Source organism: Lepisosteus oculatus, chromosome 28 (assembly GCF_040954835.1).
Source record: "Lepisosteus oculatus isolate fLepOcu1 chromosome 28, fLepOcu1.hap2, whole genome shotgun sequence".
NCBI classification, from domain to species: Eukaryota; Metazoa; Chordata; class Actinopteri; order Semionotiformes; family Lepisosteidae; genus Lepisosteus; species Lepisosteus oculatus.
Window position 1 is genome coordinate 7,871,140 of NC_090723.1, and position 18,233 is coordinate 7,889,372.

The following is an 18,233-nucleotide window of genomic DNA, read 5'->3' on the forward strand; positions in this document are numbered from 1 at the left end:
GGAGTCTTCTTCAGGTGTGGTGTTCCCAGTCACACCTGAAGGTGTTCCCAGACCGAAACGTTGTGTTTTCTTTCTTCTCTTTTCAGCCTGGAATAAACCTGTTACTTGTTCCTTTGCAGCCTACGCATGCTGATGCAGCTCCCCACCTGAACTATTAAATATTATAGTCCAAAGACTTTGACCCTTGGTTTAAAACCTCAGCTGTTAGTTCTTGTAATATAAGAGAATATTTATTCTTTCAACATTTTCAGTGACCTGCTACTCCAAAGCTGTGCTCTTCAAGAATGATTCCCAAGATTGTGTTTTCGGTTCACATTTGTTCTTTCAAATAGAGTGAATACATACAGTGAACTCAGTACCATACAGTACAATATACAGTAAAGATCAACATCTGCTTTACAAGCTTGTTAGTGACTTTCGTAAACAAACATGGAGATTGAACCTGGAAGAATTTAGGTCTGGGAGATCAAGTCTCTGATTTATTTTCAGCTGACAGCTTAAATAACAGCCAGACAGTCATGCTGTGAAGCAGTAATTGCTGTTATTCGGTTCTGAACGATTCCCACTAGAGCTGTATTATGGACCTTTTTATCAGTGCACAGACTGACGCACTTTCAAAAAAAAAGACACCTTTTTAATAATAGGACTGTTCCTAAACTGCTCTTGAATTTCAGTGATTAACAACTTCCTTAGCACAGCTGGCTGGACTGTTGAGAAAGCCGCACAAGTGATAAAGGCTTAGCTGTGATAAAGCTCTGTGATTTATGGGCGCCAAACATTTCTACCTGGAGGTGATCTGTGCGTTTATTCCAAGTGAAGAATTAACTCTCCTGCTGTGCTTTCCTCCCCAGCTAAAGCAAAGGCTGAAGCTGAAAAAGAACACACTCCTGCTGATGTAAAAGTGAAGGTAGGTGACCTGGCTGAGCCTCTGTCTGAAGTGAGAGGAGTGAGCTCTTGAGAGACGTGTCCGTCTTGCGTGGGTATCTTCATCTCCTGAGTGTGGTTCTTTCCCGTTTCAACTAAAAGACTTAAAGAGGTCCAAACGGGACAGTTTTTCGTTCTGATTTTCTACTCCTAGAACAGCTTGCTAAACTGTACAGAGATATGAAGCAGAAGTCCCTGTGTTTTCACACCTTACGACTTTTGTGCACCAAATTTCTATCACATTACTGGACCCAGTAGGATGGTACTAGATGGATAACTGAGAATAGTGAGCAGGGGACATTATTTATGACACAGTCCACTCATCCTTATTGCCGGCATTTCTTTCTGACTACATTTGCTTCAAAAACCATTTGATTTCTGCCGTTTTGCCAATTTTAATTTCACAGTGCATGGTTTTATTTTTGCAGGGATGGTATTTGAAATTGTTGGCAGGCATAACTCGGGAAGAGATGATAATCCAGTATCAAAACAGGCACGATTACGGCCTCCTGCCTGCACAATTCTCCAGACTCAGTCCTCATTCTGACCTTTTCAGTGCGTGACAGGCAACTTCCTATACCAGCCTTGCTGAGTTCTCATCCACTTTTTCAGTTTCATATAGAAGCGCAGAAGCGTTTCTTTGACTTGTCATCCACCTGTCGTTGGCTTTATGTTTTTGCTGCTTTGTTTTGGTTTTTTTGGTTACATTTTTTTTTTTTGCTTTTTCTTTCAATGCAAAGACCCCCCAAACATCTGCCACCAAAGTTAGACCCACTTCCACCCCAAAACGACCCTCCTCAGTCACCACCGCCCCCCCGAAAAAAAACGCTCCCGGCCCGACGTCCTCCACTGCGGCCTCCCCCGCTAGCAGACTCGGCTCGGTGACCAGTAAGCCCGGGGCAGGACCCCGCGATGCCAAGCCGCGGGTGAGTACGCCAGGAGAGCATCAGCTGGGAGACCAAGGCAGTCGTCTGCCTGTCAGTGCGTCGCTGTCCTTTTCCTTCACCTGCTGCCGCTTCCCCTCCGCAACCCAGTAGTGACCCTATCCCCTCGCCCGCCTTCTCTTCTTCCTCTCCCCCGTGAAATCAAGCCCAGGACAAACAGGCAAACAGACGTGCTCTGGCGCTGTGCGGCCGAATCCGTGCCTTGATATCTGTGTCGCGTCTCCTGCCTATCGGAGTCTCCGCTCTTTGGCTTCTCTTTGCCAATCCAGTTGACTTCATCTGTAAATCCATACTCCACTAAAAACTAAAATAATAATAATTGCTTACACTTATATAGCACTTTTCTGGACACTCCACTCAAAGCAGTTTACAGGTAATGGGGATCCCGGGGTCCGAGTGCCGGAGTGCAACACGCCAGTGATCGTTCACCCCTGCCTGGGGGGGGAGAACTGCCAGTGCATATGCACCACCGGGGTTATAAGTGTAACAAATACGCCCCTGCGCGTAACAGGGAGGTCGGCCGGCTGGGTTGAGGAAGGTCTTTGGCTCAGCCGGCAATACCCCTGTCAGGTGATGCCGGAGACCCAGGTTCGAGCCCATGCGATGGGGGACGAACTGGGGTGGGAGCGGCGAATTCGCTACCTTATTATTTCGTTGTTGCCGTTTTTCTCGTAAACGGGACACCCCAGTCAGATTTGTTTCGGCTGCCACGCCCTTCATTCATTTCGGGGGACCCCGGCGGTTTTGAACACGTTCGAGGCCTTTTTGTTTTAAAGGGGGTCCACTCCCAGGAGAGGGAGCTTTGTTGAGTGAGGAAGGCACCTTGCACGTGCAGGAGCTCTCAGCTCAGCCTCCGGGGGGAATCTACGGAAGTTTATTAGCGCCACGGAGAACAAAAATCATCTCGTTTGTATGGGATGGTATTGTAGCGCTCTGGGGTTCTGTGGGTATGCGCCCTCGCCGCTGCCGCCTCAGGTCGGCCCCCCACCGCTGGGGATTCGAACCCGGGCCTCTGGCATCACTCAACAGGGACCCAGCCAGTTGAGCTAAAGGGAAATCTCCCTTCAGTCCAACAGCTGCGGTCCCTGCTATTCACCACGCTGGTAAGACCGCTCCCACAACCTCCAAAGGCGGCCACATGCGATACAGTATTTCGTTTAGTGTGCGTGTAAACGAGATGCATTTCTCATATAAACGCAATGATTTTGTCGTAGAAACGAGATACTTTCCTTGTATAAACGCAATACTATCTCGTATAAACGCATTTATTTTTCTCCCTTGCGTTAATAAGCTTCCGTAGAAACTAACCCACAAATTGAAAGTTCCCTAAGCTGGGTGTTTGGCCACGGCATTGCACTTACATGTTAATGTCTTTGCTTAAGACTTTGGCATGTGGCCACATTCTAATTCTTCCACAATATCTGTGCGGAATTAAATCCCATCACTGCCTTATTGCCTAGTTCTGACTGGAGTAAAAAATAATAATAATATAATAATAAACTTTATTTTATATAGCGCCTTTAAAGGTGGCTTCTCAAAGCGCTTTACAGGATGACAATAACAATAAATAAGAAGACTACAACAATAATTAAGAAGATTTCACAAGATAGGACACAATTATAATTACAACAATACAACAATAACAATAGAAATACCTTTGTCTCTTTGTGTATCTCCCGGTTTCCTTGTTTCATAAATGCCATACATGTTTATAAATGCTTAAACATGGTACCTGAACCGCTTGCAAGTGGAACTGCCAACAGCATGCGTGTTGTCTGGTTGCAAGGCGAGATGCCAGCAATGACGCTGTTTCCTGTTGGTGACAGGGTGCCGAAGCAAAGGGTGCAGTGAGGAGCCCGGCCTCCAAGGCTGCAGGGGGCGCTAGATCTCAGGCTCCCGGGTCCAAAATCCCAGCGAAAACCCCCACTTCTGGAGCCCTGGCAGGCATGCCTGCAGCTTCTTCTGGTGAGCTCATACTGCAACAACACTCCCCAATCGATAGAAAATAATGGATGATTATTTCAGGATACGGTTACCACTCTGAGCGTCCGTCTGATTGCAAGAGGAGCAGCAGATGAAATAGGAGATGATGGATGTGGTGGAGTGAGTGCAGTCTTTGGGGGGTATATTAAGGAATGAGGTGAAGGATTAAGTGCCTTTCTCTGCTGGAAAACCAGGCTGTTATACTGCCACTACAGCTCTTGGTTCAGATCTTGGCCGAAAGGTGTTGTCCATGTCAAGATTCATTGCAAAGGTGTAAATGCTGATGCAGCGCATACAAAGAAGGCCAATCCAGTTAACTTCATCTGTAAATCCATACTCCACTAAAAACTAAAATAATGATAATTGCTTACACTTATACAGCACTTTTCTGGACACTCCACTCAAAGTGGTTTACAGGTAATGGGGATCCCCTCCACCACCACCAGTGTGCAGCCCCACCTGGATGATGAACCAGTACTCTTCCCAGTACCAGGTATCAGTGGGGAGGAGAACAGTGATGAAGCCAGTTCAGAGATGGGGATTATTAGGAGGCCATGATTGGTAAAGACCAATAAGAAATTTGGCCAGGACACCCCTACTCTTTTTGAGAAACACCCTGGGATTTTTAATGACCACAGAGAGTCAGGACCTCGGTTTTACATCTCATCTGAAGGATGGCGCCTGTTTACAGTATAGTGTCCCCGTCACTACACTGGGGCATTAGGACCCACACAGACCGCAGGGTGAGCGCCCCCTGCTGGCCCCACTAACACCTCTTCCAGCAGCAACCTTAGTTTTTCCCAGGAGGTCTCCCCTCCAGGCTCAGACCTGCTGAGCTTCAGCGGGCTGCCAGCAATGAGTTGCAGGGTGCTACGCCTGCTGGCATTATTCACTAAAAAGAAAAGAAACTTCACCGTCGTAAAGAATTTTGCACAAAGATTGCCAGTTTCACTTTGACGTATATACGCTGGAATGGTCTTGTCCCGTTTACAAAATTAGTTGCAAACGGAATGCTCTTCATTGCAATTCCTCACAACAGAATGACTCGGGGTGTGTGTGATATTTGTCCCTGTGTGACAAAGCAGCTTCAAAACTGGACCAGAGAAGAAACCAGGGACCGTCCGGTCCCGTGACTTTTTGCAGGAGAATGATCGATCCTGATGTTGTTTCTCGCTCTTCCCCCCCGAGCAGAATCCCCGAAGACCCCCGAGCGCAGTGGCTACAGCAGTCCCAGCACCCCCAAATCCCCCGGCAGCCGCTCCCACACGCCGGGCCAGGCGTCCGCGTCCGCCGCCAAAGAGGCGAAGAAGGTGGCGGTGGTGCGCACTCCGCCCAAGTCCCCGGCCTCCGTCAAGAACCGCGCGCCTGTCCCGCTGGCCCCGATGCCCGACCTCAAGAACGTGAGGTCCAAGATCGGCTCGATCGACAACATCAAGCACATGCCTGGGGGCGGAAAGGTGAGGCTCAGCTTCGAGATGTGTGAGGGGGGCCCTGGGGCTCCAGTGCACCATGGGTGGGTAGGTGGGGTGGTCTCAATGCAGTGCCAAGCCACTGCGTCAGCTTGTGTTCCCCCTAGACTCTGAATGTGCATTCAAAATTCCAGGAAGTTGAACAGGAAGATAGATAAGATAAGATCACTTTATTGGCCATATACAACTTGTTGGAGGAATTTGTCTTTTCGCATACCCCAACTTGCTCTCCACAAGACACACAGACAGGGAGAGAAGCTTGGGGTCAGAGTACACCCTTTTATACGGCGCCCCTGGAGCAGTTGGGGTTAAGGGCCTTGCTCAGGGGCCCAACGGAGTAGGATTCCTCTGCCAGCCGCGGGATACGAACCGGCAACCCTCCAGCCACAGGCACAGATCCTGAGCCACAGAGTCTCCACACCGCCCTACTGCTTCCCCATTGTCTGAGCACACAAGAGCTTGAAGGCGGGGCTGTACAGAGCGCATAAGTGCACACGTATTTCATTGGCAAGTGAAAAAGACCTTATTTAAAGACGGTTAGTACTTTCTGAGAATAAGATATACAGGAGACAAAGAATTCAATTTGCTTTCGAATTCGTAGTTAGTTTTTCTTTTGCCAGTGATATTCCTCCCCCCCCCTGCAACCCACCGTTGTTTGGTTTGAAGGCTTTGTTTCTTCCGAACTGCTCGTGCTGACTCACGGGAGAGAAATACACACACATGCACACTTCCGGGCTTCTGTGACAGGTGCGTCTATAATAAAAATGATAATAAAGCTCTGATTTCCTAGAGCGCCTTTAAAAGTGACTTCTTTACTTTACAGTAAAGAAAAAAAGCACTCAGTGAGAGGAGCCTGTAGAATTACACAATTACAATGAGGGTTTGGAATACAGTAGAAAAGCAAAGAGGCCGACACAGAACCAGTTAAACAAAAGCCCTTCTAAAGAAGAAGGTTTTGAGCCTGGATTGGAAAGAGCTCAGGGAAGATGACTCTCTGATAACCTTAGGGATAGAATTCCAGGGCTGTGAGGCGCAGCAGGAGTACGCCTTATCGTCCATAGGGTCTGGAGTCATGGGTAGTTTGAAACTTAGCTATCTCCATGGCGCCTGAAAAGTGAGGCAAGGGCTGCTTTCAGGCTGAGGAGTGAAAAAGTATTGATCCCTTCAGAACAGTTATTTACAGTACAGGTCCAAATCCTTCTGTAGGTTTACAGCCCTGAACCCACCCTTGTCTTCAGCATCCCTTAAGTACTGACTGCACTGGGCCACTTGAAGCATAATGCTCTCTCCCCCTGCCTCTTCCAGGTACAAATTATTAATAAGAAGATGGACCTTACTAGTGTTCAGTCTAGGTGTGGCTCCAAAGACAATATCAAGCATATCCCAGGAGGGGGCACTGTGAGTAACTCAGGGATGAACAGTGTTTGGGTGTGAGTCTTCCTACAGTTAAGATCATCCTGTAGCTCTGGCCAAAACTTTAAGGACAATATTTCCAATTGTGAACAGTCTGGTCCTCAGCTGGACCCTGGAGGAGCTGACGCAGGAGAAGCCGAGAGAAACAAGCTCCTGTCAAGAGTCTATCTTCTGGCCTCCATGTTTTAGCCTTTAGAGAATAGAGACATGAGATCATTTACGGCATCTGTTGGAGCCTGTCCTGGATTCCTGGACTAAATACTCTGGGACAGAATCAGTAATTTAGTTTAAAACCTTTTTTTTCCTTGGAGAAACCAGGGCTTCAGAAGATGGGGTGATGCGTATCTCTTATTTTGTTTCACATACAGTACATTATTTAAAATGTATCAGTTATGTAAAAAGTGTACCTCTTCTTTGCAGAAAACTGGGTTTTCATTTGAAAGAACTTTGTTGCGTCTGAAATGTGATAAAAATGAAAGTTATTTTTAGTATTAGGGTGATTTTTTAAAATGTTATCATTATGATTACGGAATTTCCGTCATCATAATTAATGACACCTGCTTCATTATCCGGAGGCCCGTTTATTCTACCCTGTGGAAACCCCACTCGAAGGACGTGGGTTTTAATTTTCGATCAATAAGCCTTTTAGAAATTCTGACCTACGCTGCAAATAAATTAAGTATTCTGAGTGATGTCACTCACTTTATTTTTAAGCAGCTACGGTCGTGTGAGACATTAACCAGACCAACAGAGGTATCACTTGGCAGACAAGAACATTTCATGTCAATAAGTGTTTCTTTTTTTGAGTTGCGTCCTTAAGACTTTGGCCATGGCTACAAGTCCACCCCACAGATCAGATGATTTGCTGTCATTAAAGCATTCAAAGAACACTCTACCACTCCTGCTAGGACTCCTGGCTAATTCCTCCTGATGTTGCCACGTACAGAAAAAAAACTTAAGGGTGGTTCCATGTGATTAAATCAATTAATGGCAATGTCTCTCCATCTTCATCCCCTGAGCAAATCTCACAGTGAGATTGCTTCATTGCTCTTGTCAGGCTGGTCCTAAATCCTTCCTTAACCGCCTAGACGTGTTCAGTTTCCTGTGAGTTATTTTTTTTATTCAAAATGTGGAGGAGGTGCCTGGAGTTATCTCCTTGTGATACTTCCCACTGAACCTGTTGGGCCAGTGAGGAGGTGCTAACGTGCATCTGGAGGTACGTGCTACCAAAACGCCATTGCGTTAAGTGCAGGACTCAGTCCTCCCACAGAGAAACTGAGGCCATGCGGCTCTGTGTTGAGCAGTGAGCTGAGGAAGCCCTGGGTAGCCCAGGTGTCACACTGCCCTGGTAGTTCGCAGTCAGTTGGGAACTGTAGCTTAAGGATCTGTTGGATCGAAGCTTGCCCCGAGCTGAACCAGCCTGTTCTTTGAGCACAGGCTTTGCTGGTCTGTGCTGCCTGGATGCTTCTTAAATACATCCCAGATAAAGAAAAGATCTGGTCGTGTGGCATGAACTCACAGCCCCTGCCACACGTTTGCACAAGCGGAAGGTAATCTGGTGGCCCTTCCTCACCAGCATCAGTCTCCAGCACAAGAACTGCTTGGCATGCTTTGACAGTCATGAGCAGTTCAACGTGAGGCCGTAAGCATCTTGGTGATACCTGATGCTTCCCTGTTGCCAACGGAAAGATGTAAATGAGGCGTCCAGAGCCAGAAAGCACTACCATCCACTCCGGATGTGCTGAAGCAAAGATTGATCAGGGGTTGGATCTGGTGAGCTGCATAATTCCTCAGCTGTACAGTTTACACGAGGAGTACATCTTAATCCACTGATTGCATCTGACTGGAACAAGCAACGTCAGGTGCTAAGAATTGGTATCAAAATGTAATATAGACAAGATTGATGTTCTTGAATGCTTTAATTTTGCATCCCCGGCAACAGGACACATTTGTTTTGCAATAAGACAGAGAAAACAGACCGTCTGTCCTCTTGTTCTCAAGCCTGTATGGGACCAAGACCCTATTGCATGACACCAATAGACGCAGAAATTGGCGTCTGTCAATCCTGACTGTTCTGTCCCTGACAACTGCGTTTCTGCCCGTCTGTTTGGTTTGATATAATCTTTACTACCACAACCTGAGTGTTAAACTTCACAATTGCTGACTTGTCCTGTTAACAGCTCCTAAAATTCTGTTCCTAGCAATGAAGGGCCTCCTTATCCTGCATGGCATCACTGATGGGGAAAATGCGTAGAGTAGAGTAAACTCATTTTTATTGTGTGCGTGTCTCCACTGACATGCTTCAGTAACGTGATAACGTGGGGTCTCCATACTGAGTTACTATGGCTGGCACGAGACACGCTGCCCTTCCTGCTCTGCACTTTGAGAGGCAGTGGCTGCTGTGTGTCCTGGTAACTCTCTCTGCCTGAGCCCTGATCCTTGATATGTTGTCCTCCTGCCATTTCTGTCCCCCCCCCACCATGGTGATATTCCTGTGATTGACACTCCATTGTGAGTTGCTTAGAGAACAACTAATGCATTTGAAGTGTGTGGCAGCAAAACATTCAGCAGCATAATAGGGATGTGATCATGTTGCTGCAAACGAAGGAATTGCTTTCGGATCTGTCCTACAGAGGGAGACCAAATCTCTCTTGGCTCTTCTTGCTGTGCTAATGCTCTCTGGTAAGAACCGAGTGTGTTGTTACATGGAGGTATTGCCAACTAGTTCCGAGGAGCAGACTGGTGAATCTGCAGATCAGCTGGGCATATGCGCAGCTCTGGCATCACCACAGGAAAGCCTGGGAGTCACTGGAGCACAGTTCATTGCAATCTCAACCAGTGACTGTTGTGGTCCCCCTTGGAGGACATGACACATTTCCACATTTGCTGGTTTGAGATTTCCTCAACATCAGAGGGCATGTGCGTGCCACAACCTTATTTTATGGCTAAGGACGTGTCCAGGATCCGCAGGTGTATTCCAGCGATGGGAAAACAAACTGCACTCCCTGGCACAGCTTGAGGAGGAAATGCAGAAGAGCCTCTCAGTTCTGCTGGCTGACTGTCATTTTCACCACAGAATTTTCAAGCTGCATGTAGCTCTAAAAAATAGGGCCAGCCAGGCAGTGTTAGTGCTGGGACACTCAGTAAGTTCATGGCTATGAACGTGCACACATTGGTGCTATACCTGAGTTTAGGGAAATTTCTTTTGGAAATGTAAATGCTCTAGAAATTGATTTAACAGGATTGTGCATAAAGGTAAAATTAAAAAATGAGATCAGACACAGTATCCTCACCACTGATTGCAAATGGGTGAGCAGGTAGTTCTTAACCTGGCATTTTCTAAGTATGTTAACAGCGTTCACAAAAGCAATTTGCCAAAATTAAGTTTAAGTTTAGAAGATTTTTGGATGCCTTTGATGCCTGGTGTCCTAGTAGAATCTTGGTGATAAAAAGTAAGAAAGAATATTTAAGCATGGTAGAAGGTTTTGTAGGAAATAGGGAGGAGACTGAGATCGTCTTAAGAGGGAAACTTAAAAGTCACAATTTAAAGTGCCCAGTGGTGTGAATATGAGTACAGGGTATACTTGTATGGGAAATGCTTCATAGGAGAGTTTTTCCTATCAAAATCACACCTCTGCTAAAACAAGGATGCATGTGTTTGAACAAAAAAGCAACTACAAACATGTGGATGGGCACCAGTACCTTTTACAGGATGTGGTTTAGTGTTTGAGATTTATTTTTCATTCTGGTTCAATATACCAATATGACAGGGATATTGCATTGCATTAACTGGCTGCTTTTTAGGATGCTTATCAGAGCTGTGCATGTAAAACAGGTCTAATGGATGAAGACTGTAGAGTACAGTTGGTATGGATTTTGGCTCAGGTTTAGTGTCTGCGTCAGCTGGATCAGTAGAGGGTTTCAGACTGATCCGTAATGATACACCGAGCTGTGGCCCTGCTGAATTGTGGGATATGGGCTGATGGCTGTCACTTCAGCACTCAAAGGCTCGTTTAGCATGAGTGTTCTTGACAGGCTTGTCTGGCAGCAGCTCGGCTGCTGTGTCTGTGAATGCGTTCAAAGAGTCTGTATCTGCTCCTAGGCTGACCTGCTTTCAAGACTCAAAAACATGTCTGGTCAGGGTGGCCAGTCACTGTTTTTGGGACCTGCATACTCCTGGTGTTGCAGGTTCGACTCTTGCATTCTCAAGGGAGTCTGGAACAGGCTGCCCAACCATGTTGCTGAAGCCGATACCCTGGCTTCTATAACGGGCCGAACGGACGGGCTGTTAAAGCTTCTCTTGTTTGTAACTTTTCTTGAAATAGTGATCTTGAATATATCTGTTACCAAGCTGTTGCCACACAAATAAATTACGATGAGATGCGATGTCACCTCTTTATACGTGTTAATACATTTAATAACTTTATTTGAAGTAAAGCTAAAGCAAAAAAGTCTAACACCTTTTTTCAAAGTGATTGACTAAAATAATCTGAATTTGCACTTTTCCCTCAAGCCATTTTTCATAATTAAGGGAGCATTCAGATTTGCTGCTAATAAATGGGAGTCTGTTTCTGTAGCTATTTATTATCATAGCAAGACCTTATATGTTCTCCTCACTGTCTTTGCTGGAAAATCCTAATTTTTTGTTAGGAGGAAAATAGTCATATTTAGGTTTTAAGGCTTATTTAGTTCGCAGAAGAGATACGTTAATCTCAAACTTGACGTAATCTCAAAAATGACATAACTGTTACTATGTAAAACAGATATGATGTGTTGACTTGGTATTTAATAGCTGAATTTCTTTAGTGCTCAGATGTCTTAAACATGGTGGACTTGCACCAGACAGGAATGAGACTTCCTTGAGGCTCTCAAAAGTAAGAAAATAATTTTAGACCACAATACAAATAGTAAAGTATGTACATGAAACTCATCAGATCAGAGTTACTTAGGTTCTGTAGAATTAGACTGAGGTGGGATATCCCTTCAATCTATTCATCAGTGTCAAATATGGGATCTTGAACCCACAACCCTCTTAGTGGGATTTTAGAGGTGTGTGATTTATTTTGTGATAGCCTGATGTTGTTTTCATTTCATCTTTTGTTATATAATCTATCGTTTTTGTTATTTCAGTACTTACCAAGATAATCTTTACGTTTCACTCCAGAAAGGTATTTCATTTTTTATTTTTTTAAAACGTCACCTCCAATTGTGTTCTCATTAATCTCACTGATCACTCACAGTCCTTCGTATTTCTTCACTGGTCAAGACTGTAAGAGACAAATCTCTGCACCCAGAGACAAATTTCCTAGAGTGTGATGGAGACCAAAAGGAAAAGAAAGCTGAAACTTTCGGGTGACCCTGAAACCCATAATTGATTTTGCTGAAAGTTGTCCCAGTTGGTGACCTTAGCACCTGTGAGCTCCAGCACATAGTTACAAGGAATGCCCAGGTTAAGCAGAAAAGCAAACAAGACATGTAGGTCTTGAGCATTGCTAAGATGTCTCAAAACACTTGTTTAAATATTTAAAAGACTCAGAATAAAAAAGGGCCCAAATTTTACTTTCATGAAGATTATGATGCTGTTTAGCTAGTGACTTCTATTCATAGCACGATGACAGAGATATAAAAGATGCAGAGTGTAAGAGTTACATAGTTACATACGTAGTGTTGTAACAAAAATCTAGAAATCAGTGTAATAGATAATGTGCTATGCAAAACAATAACAGACAAAACAGTTGTCTGACATTCAAAGAAGGGCTACATATCATGTGAAACATGGAGCAACTGTTTAAAGAGTCTTTTTTGAGCTGTGTCTTGCATTCAGCAATGTTTTGTGAAGGAAAAAGTAAATAAAAGTTTTCTGTCAGCTTAACGGCTGTTTTGAAAGACCTGTAGCTGCACCAATAAACAATACAAATTGAATGCCATTAGGTATTTCGTTATGACTTTGTCAGATTTCTCCCGACATCTGCTGAATCTGTGAGCACAGCTGTTTTCCAAAGCATCCCATTTCGATTTACGGAGCCAGAAGGAAAACATTTTTTTTGCTCTGCTCGCCTGCATTGTTCGAATAGTCTAGAGCCAAGCTACCCTACAGCTTTCTTTTTTGATTTTAAGAAATTTGTCCCGGTGACGGAGATCTGGACCCTTTCCTCACCTGGAGCACCGATTAATCTGGAAACCCTGGATCACAAATCCTGCTTCCTGTGCACGTGTGGTCCGCTAGCTCTGAACGAGATGCCTCAGGGAAAACCACGGGATGTGGTTTGATTCTTTATCTCTGAGAACTTATTCTGCTCTCTTCCAACTTCCTCCTTTCCTTTACCTCTTCACTAGGTCCAAATCGTTCACAAAAAGATTGACCTGAGCAACGTCACATCAAAGTGTGGATCCAAGGACAACATTCGTCACAAACCAGGTATTTATTTTTGTGTGACGAGTCTTGGGACTTTTGATGCATTGATAAATAATGCACACAGGACCAAGGAACGTTATAGGTACAGACAGAACAAAGAAACTAACCATATAGACTTCCTTTCTGACAGATCTATATCCTGGAAGCTCTAATTTGTAAGAGTAAAGTATTTTAAATATGTTAAAGGAGCCTTTCATATCAGTTTATTATATGCAACGATTTGCATTTTCCTACTAAGAAAAAGCCACTAAGAAACGATTAAAAAAAAGTCTTAAAAAGTTTTTGATTTGCAGCCTATCAAGGAAGTATCTTGCTCTGAGCTTCCCTTAGCATTTAACATTTCTTTCTGGTTAATATTGCAAACAATTTCAAGTTATTTCTAAATGAATTTATTTTAAAAATGGTAAAATGTGGCGGTTTGCAGTTTTCTTTTTCTTCCAACAGGTATCAAGCATTTCAAACATAGCTTTAATGATTACAGTTAACAGAGCAAATGTCCTTAACCTTGTCAGCTGCCTTCACACTCAGGCAAGTTTCTCTTAATCAGAGTAACCAGAGTTAGTTAATCCCAAATGTTCAACCAGAGCTCATCAATTATTTGTTCCTGAATTATTGTAGCAAAAAGACATTTGGGAAATAATGATTACCTTCATATTTTGCTATGTAGCTCACAATGTTTGAAATATCAGAACAGATGCTTCTTTTCTAGTCATGAACAGTGATATGTGTGGAGTGTATCTCTGTGAAGTGTTGTTTTAAGGGGTTTGTCAAGACGGTTACAAAAGACAGGAGAGATGACAACAACCAAGTTCAATCACTCAGTAATTAGCAGTAATTAGCAAATCACTCCTGATGTCATTTCCTTCCATTCCATTAAAGCACTATAAATACTGAACCCTTTCTCTCACTCATATACGTCTCTTTGCATCCCTCCTCCTCCCCCCCTCCCCTCTCTACAGCTGCCCTCACTCTGCAAGGGGGGTCTCAGCCTCCTCGTCCTCTGGCCAGGAGGTCAGCCCTCAGCCAAGCGGGTTAAGCCAAATTTTCACTAAGCACTCCATAATTCTTTCAGTGCACTTTATTCTTGGGTGGTGTTGTTATACCCAGTGAACCTGCATTGACTGTGTGTAATATCCTCCATCACCAGGAGGGGGCAATGTGGAGATCAAATCGGAGAAAATGGATTTCAAGGTCCAGTCGAAGATTGGGTCTCTGGGCAACATCGGCCACGTTCCTGGAGGTGGTAACAAGAAGGTAAACTCCCTCTGCCCTGACTGCAGCTTCTGATGGTTTTAGAACATACATTTCGTTCCTTTTGTTCTTACAGGAACAACACTATTTGCGCTTTTCTGTGAATCCTGTATATGTTTTACGTGAATCACCTTAATGTTTTTATATGATCTTTTCCATACTTACAGTATGGAAACTTTCAGTGCTTAGACTTTGAAATACTTTGATAATGGAACAACGCCTCAGTTTGCAGAATTGACATTTTCTTTTTAAAATGTCTACTTTGAGAAGTCACTGAGTAATGGTTCTGTGTGTTGATGCCTCAATTGACTGTCCACTTCCAAGTTCCTGTCTCTGGGTTTCCTGGCACAGCTGATGAATAATCTTGCCTTGCAAACTTTACTGCAATAATTCCTGCTGTCATCTTTTGCAACTTGCTCAGAGTTCCTGCCTTGTTCTTTTCAGCTTTTATTCAATAAGATGGAAGTATAAAACATCCCACATCTTCCTCGTTAGACTGCAGACACTAGGAAGAGACAGAATTAAGGTTTCCATGGTTTAGGTTTTACAGCCCTGTGTCTGAGAAGCATTTAATCTTCTTAACCACAGAATGTGAGATCTTTATTTTAGAGTACCTACATGTGGTATCTGGTATTGGAAAACTGGAAGCATGTTTGTATGTGAAAAGCTCATACAAAACACCCAGGCCACTGGAGAGCCTTGTGATTCTGGAATCCCTCAGCACAGTTGTCTGTTATTATCCTGTTTAAAAATGGACATCTTGATGGTGTCAGTTCCTTTAGTTAGATGCAGATTCTGGGTGTACAGCGTCTCCTCAGTCTACCAAAGAAAGCTGAAGGATTTGGTAAAAATGTAACCGCAAAGAAGTTTGTGTTTATCCTGTGCTCTGAGTAGATGCTGCTGTTCTTCTGTCAGCTTCCAAACTGTTAGGAAAGAATTTGGTTTTTGTCCGTTTAAATTTAATAGCAAACAGGAATGATGTTTGTATTTGTGTACTTCGTGGTCTGGCATCCCAAACGCGCAGATTGTGAGGGCTGGAACATGAACGCACATTATCTGGGCACAGCCCAAATCTTTATTTTCCTTTAACCGACTGTGACGGTTGATGAGTATCAAGAAAGTTTTCGTTTCGGTGACAACAGCTCTTAGTGCCGAAGGTTGCCTGCCTGTAGCCAATTGGCTGCTGTATTAAAAGTTCAGAAGAGAGCCTCGAAGGCAAGACCAATACAAAAAGCAAATTGGGACCCTGTTTGGACTTGGTTTCAGATGCATTTCTGAACACTGTTCCAAGTCGTTTTAAGATCGTAGTCGCCCCTGCTCATCAAGGTGAGACCTGCTGTTCACAACTCACCCCGCTGTCGTCGGCTCAGTCAGACTCCCCTCCGGTGACTCCATCCTCTCAGCCAAGGGTTCGATTCTCCAAAGTACGATCCCGAACCCGCTGAGCAGCAGCTGGGTAGCTGAAGGAGTGAGGGCTGCTCTCGGAGCACAGGCCTGGGGCTGTGGCCCTGACGTCTCAGGAGCGAGCCTGGGAGCGCATCAATAAAATTAAAAAAAAAACACAACCAATGCCAATTCCAAGCTCCTCCCCTCAGAAAAAAAAAAAAGCTTGAACAGTATTTCCAAATGCCTCCCAGTTTCCGCCATCCTTCTGCGATCCAGACTGGCGATCGCCTGACTCCCTGCTTTCCTTTCCCCTTCTCCTCTGCCTCGCTGTGCCACGCATGCGCCGCTGCCCTCTCTACCTCTGCCCACTGCCCTGTCTTCCCCTCTCATCTTTCTGTCTCTCACCCCCCTGGGCCACAAAGAGCAAAGGACAGGGAAAAAATGACCTTAGTAAGGCAATAGAAAAGAAGAAATCAGAACCAGTGATACAACTGTACTATCACAACTGTTATAGCATCACTACTATACTATTACTGCTATAGCATTGTTACTAACTTTACTATTGTTATAGTACACCACAGTCTAAGGTCCTCACCAGTATGAGTCATTCTTATTAATTGGCCCTGCTAAACAGGACCGATAGATATCAGCTGCCTGATAGATATCATGACCGCTTCACAGTTTTAGAAGGACATTGGCAAATCCTCTGCCTTCTGCTTCTTACATTGAATGACGTCTCTTAACACAGCTGATTTCTACCGCTGGGAAATGGTCATGGTTACTTGAAAGCTGTATATCCCATCATTCATGGTGAATTCTGACACATTTTGGCCAGATTTTTCTTTTGTTTTCGATCTATATTTTCTTAAAACATTAATGTTGCTCAGACGTACTAGTTAACAAATCTGGGCTTTTTCAGCATAATATGGATTTCTCTCTTTCTGAAATTGTCAAATGTAAGAAATGATTAGTCTGATGAGATGCAGCAGGAGTTCAGCCCTATAGTCTTGATACTCCCTGTGCTGTATTAATTTTTTGTGTCCCCTTTGGAGATAAATGCTAAGTACATGATTTAAAAAAAATATATTTTAGAATTTCAATTTAAAACCAGACGGGATGCCTGAACAAAGCAGTTAAGAATTATCCCCGGATGAAATCCAGCTGGTGGCCTCAGGAAGTTCCCTTTTGGTTTCTGTTTCTCCATCCTGTTTGATTCCTAAGTTTGATTTTCGTTGTTGTACCCATCCCATTCCGTTTGTTTAACGGCGACGTGCTGCTTCTGCGCGGCGCCCTGGTTTTCATCCGTAGACTGAGAAGGGGAAGGAAATTCCAGAGGGTCCCAAAGTCTCCCTAAATGGGGATTGTCACAGCCCTGCCCCCACTAACACCTGTGAGTCACCCCTTACCACGCCTGCTGTCCCAGAAGAAACCCCCCAGATTAAACCCGAGGACACCAGTAAGTAACCCTGAGCCCGTCTCCATGCCGTGCGCTCGGAGAGAGACACCCAAAGGATGCTTTTCTAAAAATCCATTAGGAATTCCCTTGCCACACATTTTTGGTGGAGAAAATATTCTCTTAAGAATGTTCTGCAGTAACCCTAAAGCTTTCCTTATAGAAAAACAGCTGGGGTTCTCCAACATTCCTAATGGATTTTAAAGGATTCATTCATGTTATACGTATATGTTATAGTAAGAATGGGAAACCAGGGACTTCATTAAATTCCTAAATCCCTAAATATTTTATTAAATGCATTTAAGCCTGGTTAAATATTTAGGGATTTCTGTGAAATTCCTGGTTTTACATTCTGACCGTAACATATACTGTATATGATGTTTTTGTATATTTTGTTCATGCTTTTATTATAACAGGACGTATATCCTTTATATTTTGTATAAAGGACATACCTTCCAGACTGTGGTGGATTCTTGGTGAGAATCTCCATAGATTCTTTTGAGGGCACTCGTGAAAGATTTATTTTTGTGAAAGCAAGAATAGGTTTTATAAAACTTGGCGTTTGCAGAGCCGTGCCTTGTTACTACCATTCTTTTAAGCAAACGTGTTAAGTAACTCCTGCAAAAAAAAAATCTGACTGTAAAAGATATTGGGTAAAAACAGTGATCAGATGAAGCATTACGACTGTGCCGTTTTTCTGATACTGGATCTAGAACCCTTAATGACTCTTTCATCTTCGGATTACCCACTTATTTAATACCAATTCAGGTCTTCCACTGCCCCTGTTGGACTCCTGTTACTGCCACACAGTCAGTTTAATATGTATCAGTGCAGTAAAAGCACGTCACGAGGCCGAAGATCAAAAGGACATTCTTCCCATTTCCTTTTTCAGCACAGAACCATTCCTGAGCACAGGGTTTGACAAGTTCACTTGGTCTTCCCTGCGTTCCACTCTGCTGGGGGGGGTAGAGGCAGTGGCTACATGGCTGCACTTG

General features: G+C 44.2%; 1 protein-coding gene across 14 annotated transcripts in view; it reads left to right on the forward strand.

Annotated features, from left to right (window-relative positions):
- The window catches only part of maptb (microtubule-associated protein tau b), a 60,322-nt gene that overhangs the window by 33,617 nt on the left and 8,472 nt on the right, over window positions 1-18,233 (forward strand). For 9 of the 14 annotated variants that reach the window (XM_015362203.2, XM_015362210.2, XM_015362208.2 and 6 more), the window contains 8 exons: window positions 852-907; window positions 1,665-1,850; window positions 3,695-3,833; window positions 5,043-5,308; window positions 6,626-6,718; window positions 13,070-13,151; window positions 14,108-14,179; window positions 14,296-14,402. In XM_015362203.2, coding sequence (XP_015217689.2) covers window positions 852-907; window positions 1,665-1,850; window positions 3,695-3,833; window positions 5,043-5,308; window positions 6,626-6,718; window positions 13,070-13,151; window positions 14,108-14,179; window positions 14,296-14,402 — 1,001 coding nt within the window. Of the gene's footprint in view, window positions 1-851; window positions 908-1,664; window positions 1,851-3,694; window positions 3,834-5,042; window positions 5,309-6,625; window positions 6,719-13,069; window positions 13,152-14,107; window positions 14,180-14,295; window positions 14,403-17,093; window positions 17,242-18,233 lie in introns of all 14 variants that reach the window. The other 5 variants (XM_015362209.2, XM_015362211.2, XM_015362213.2 and 2 more) reach the window with 5 other exon arrangements.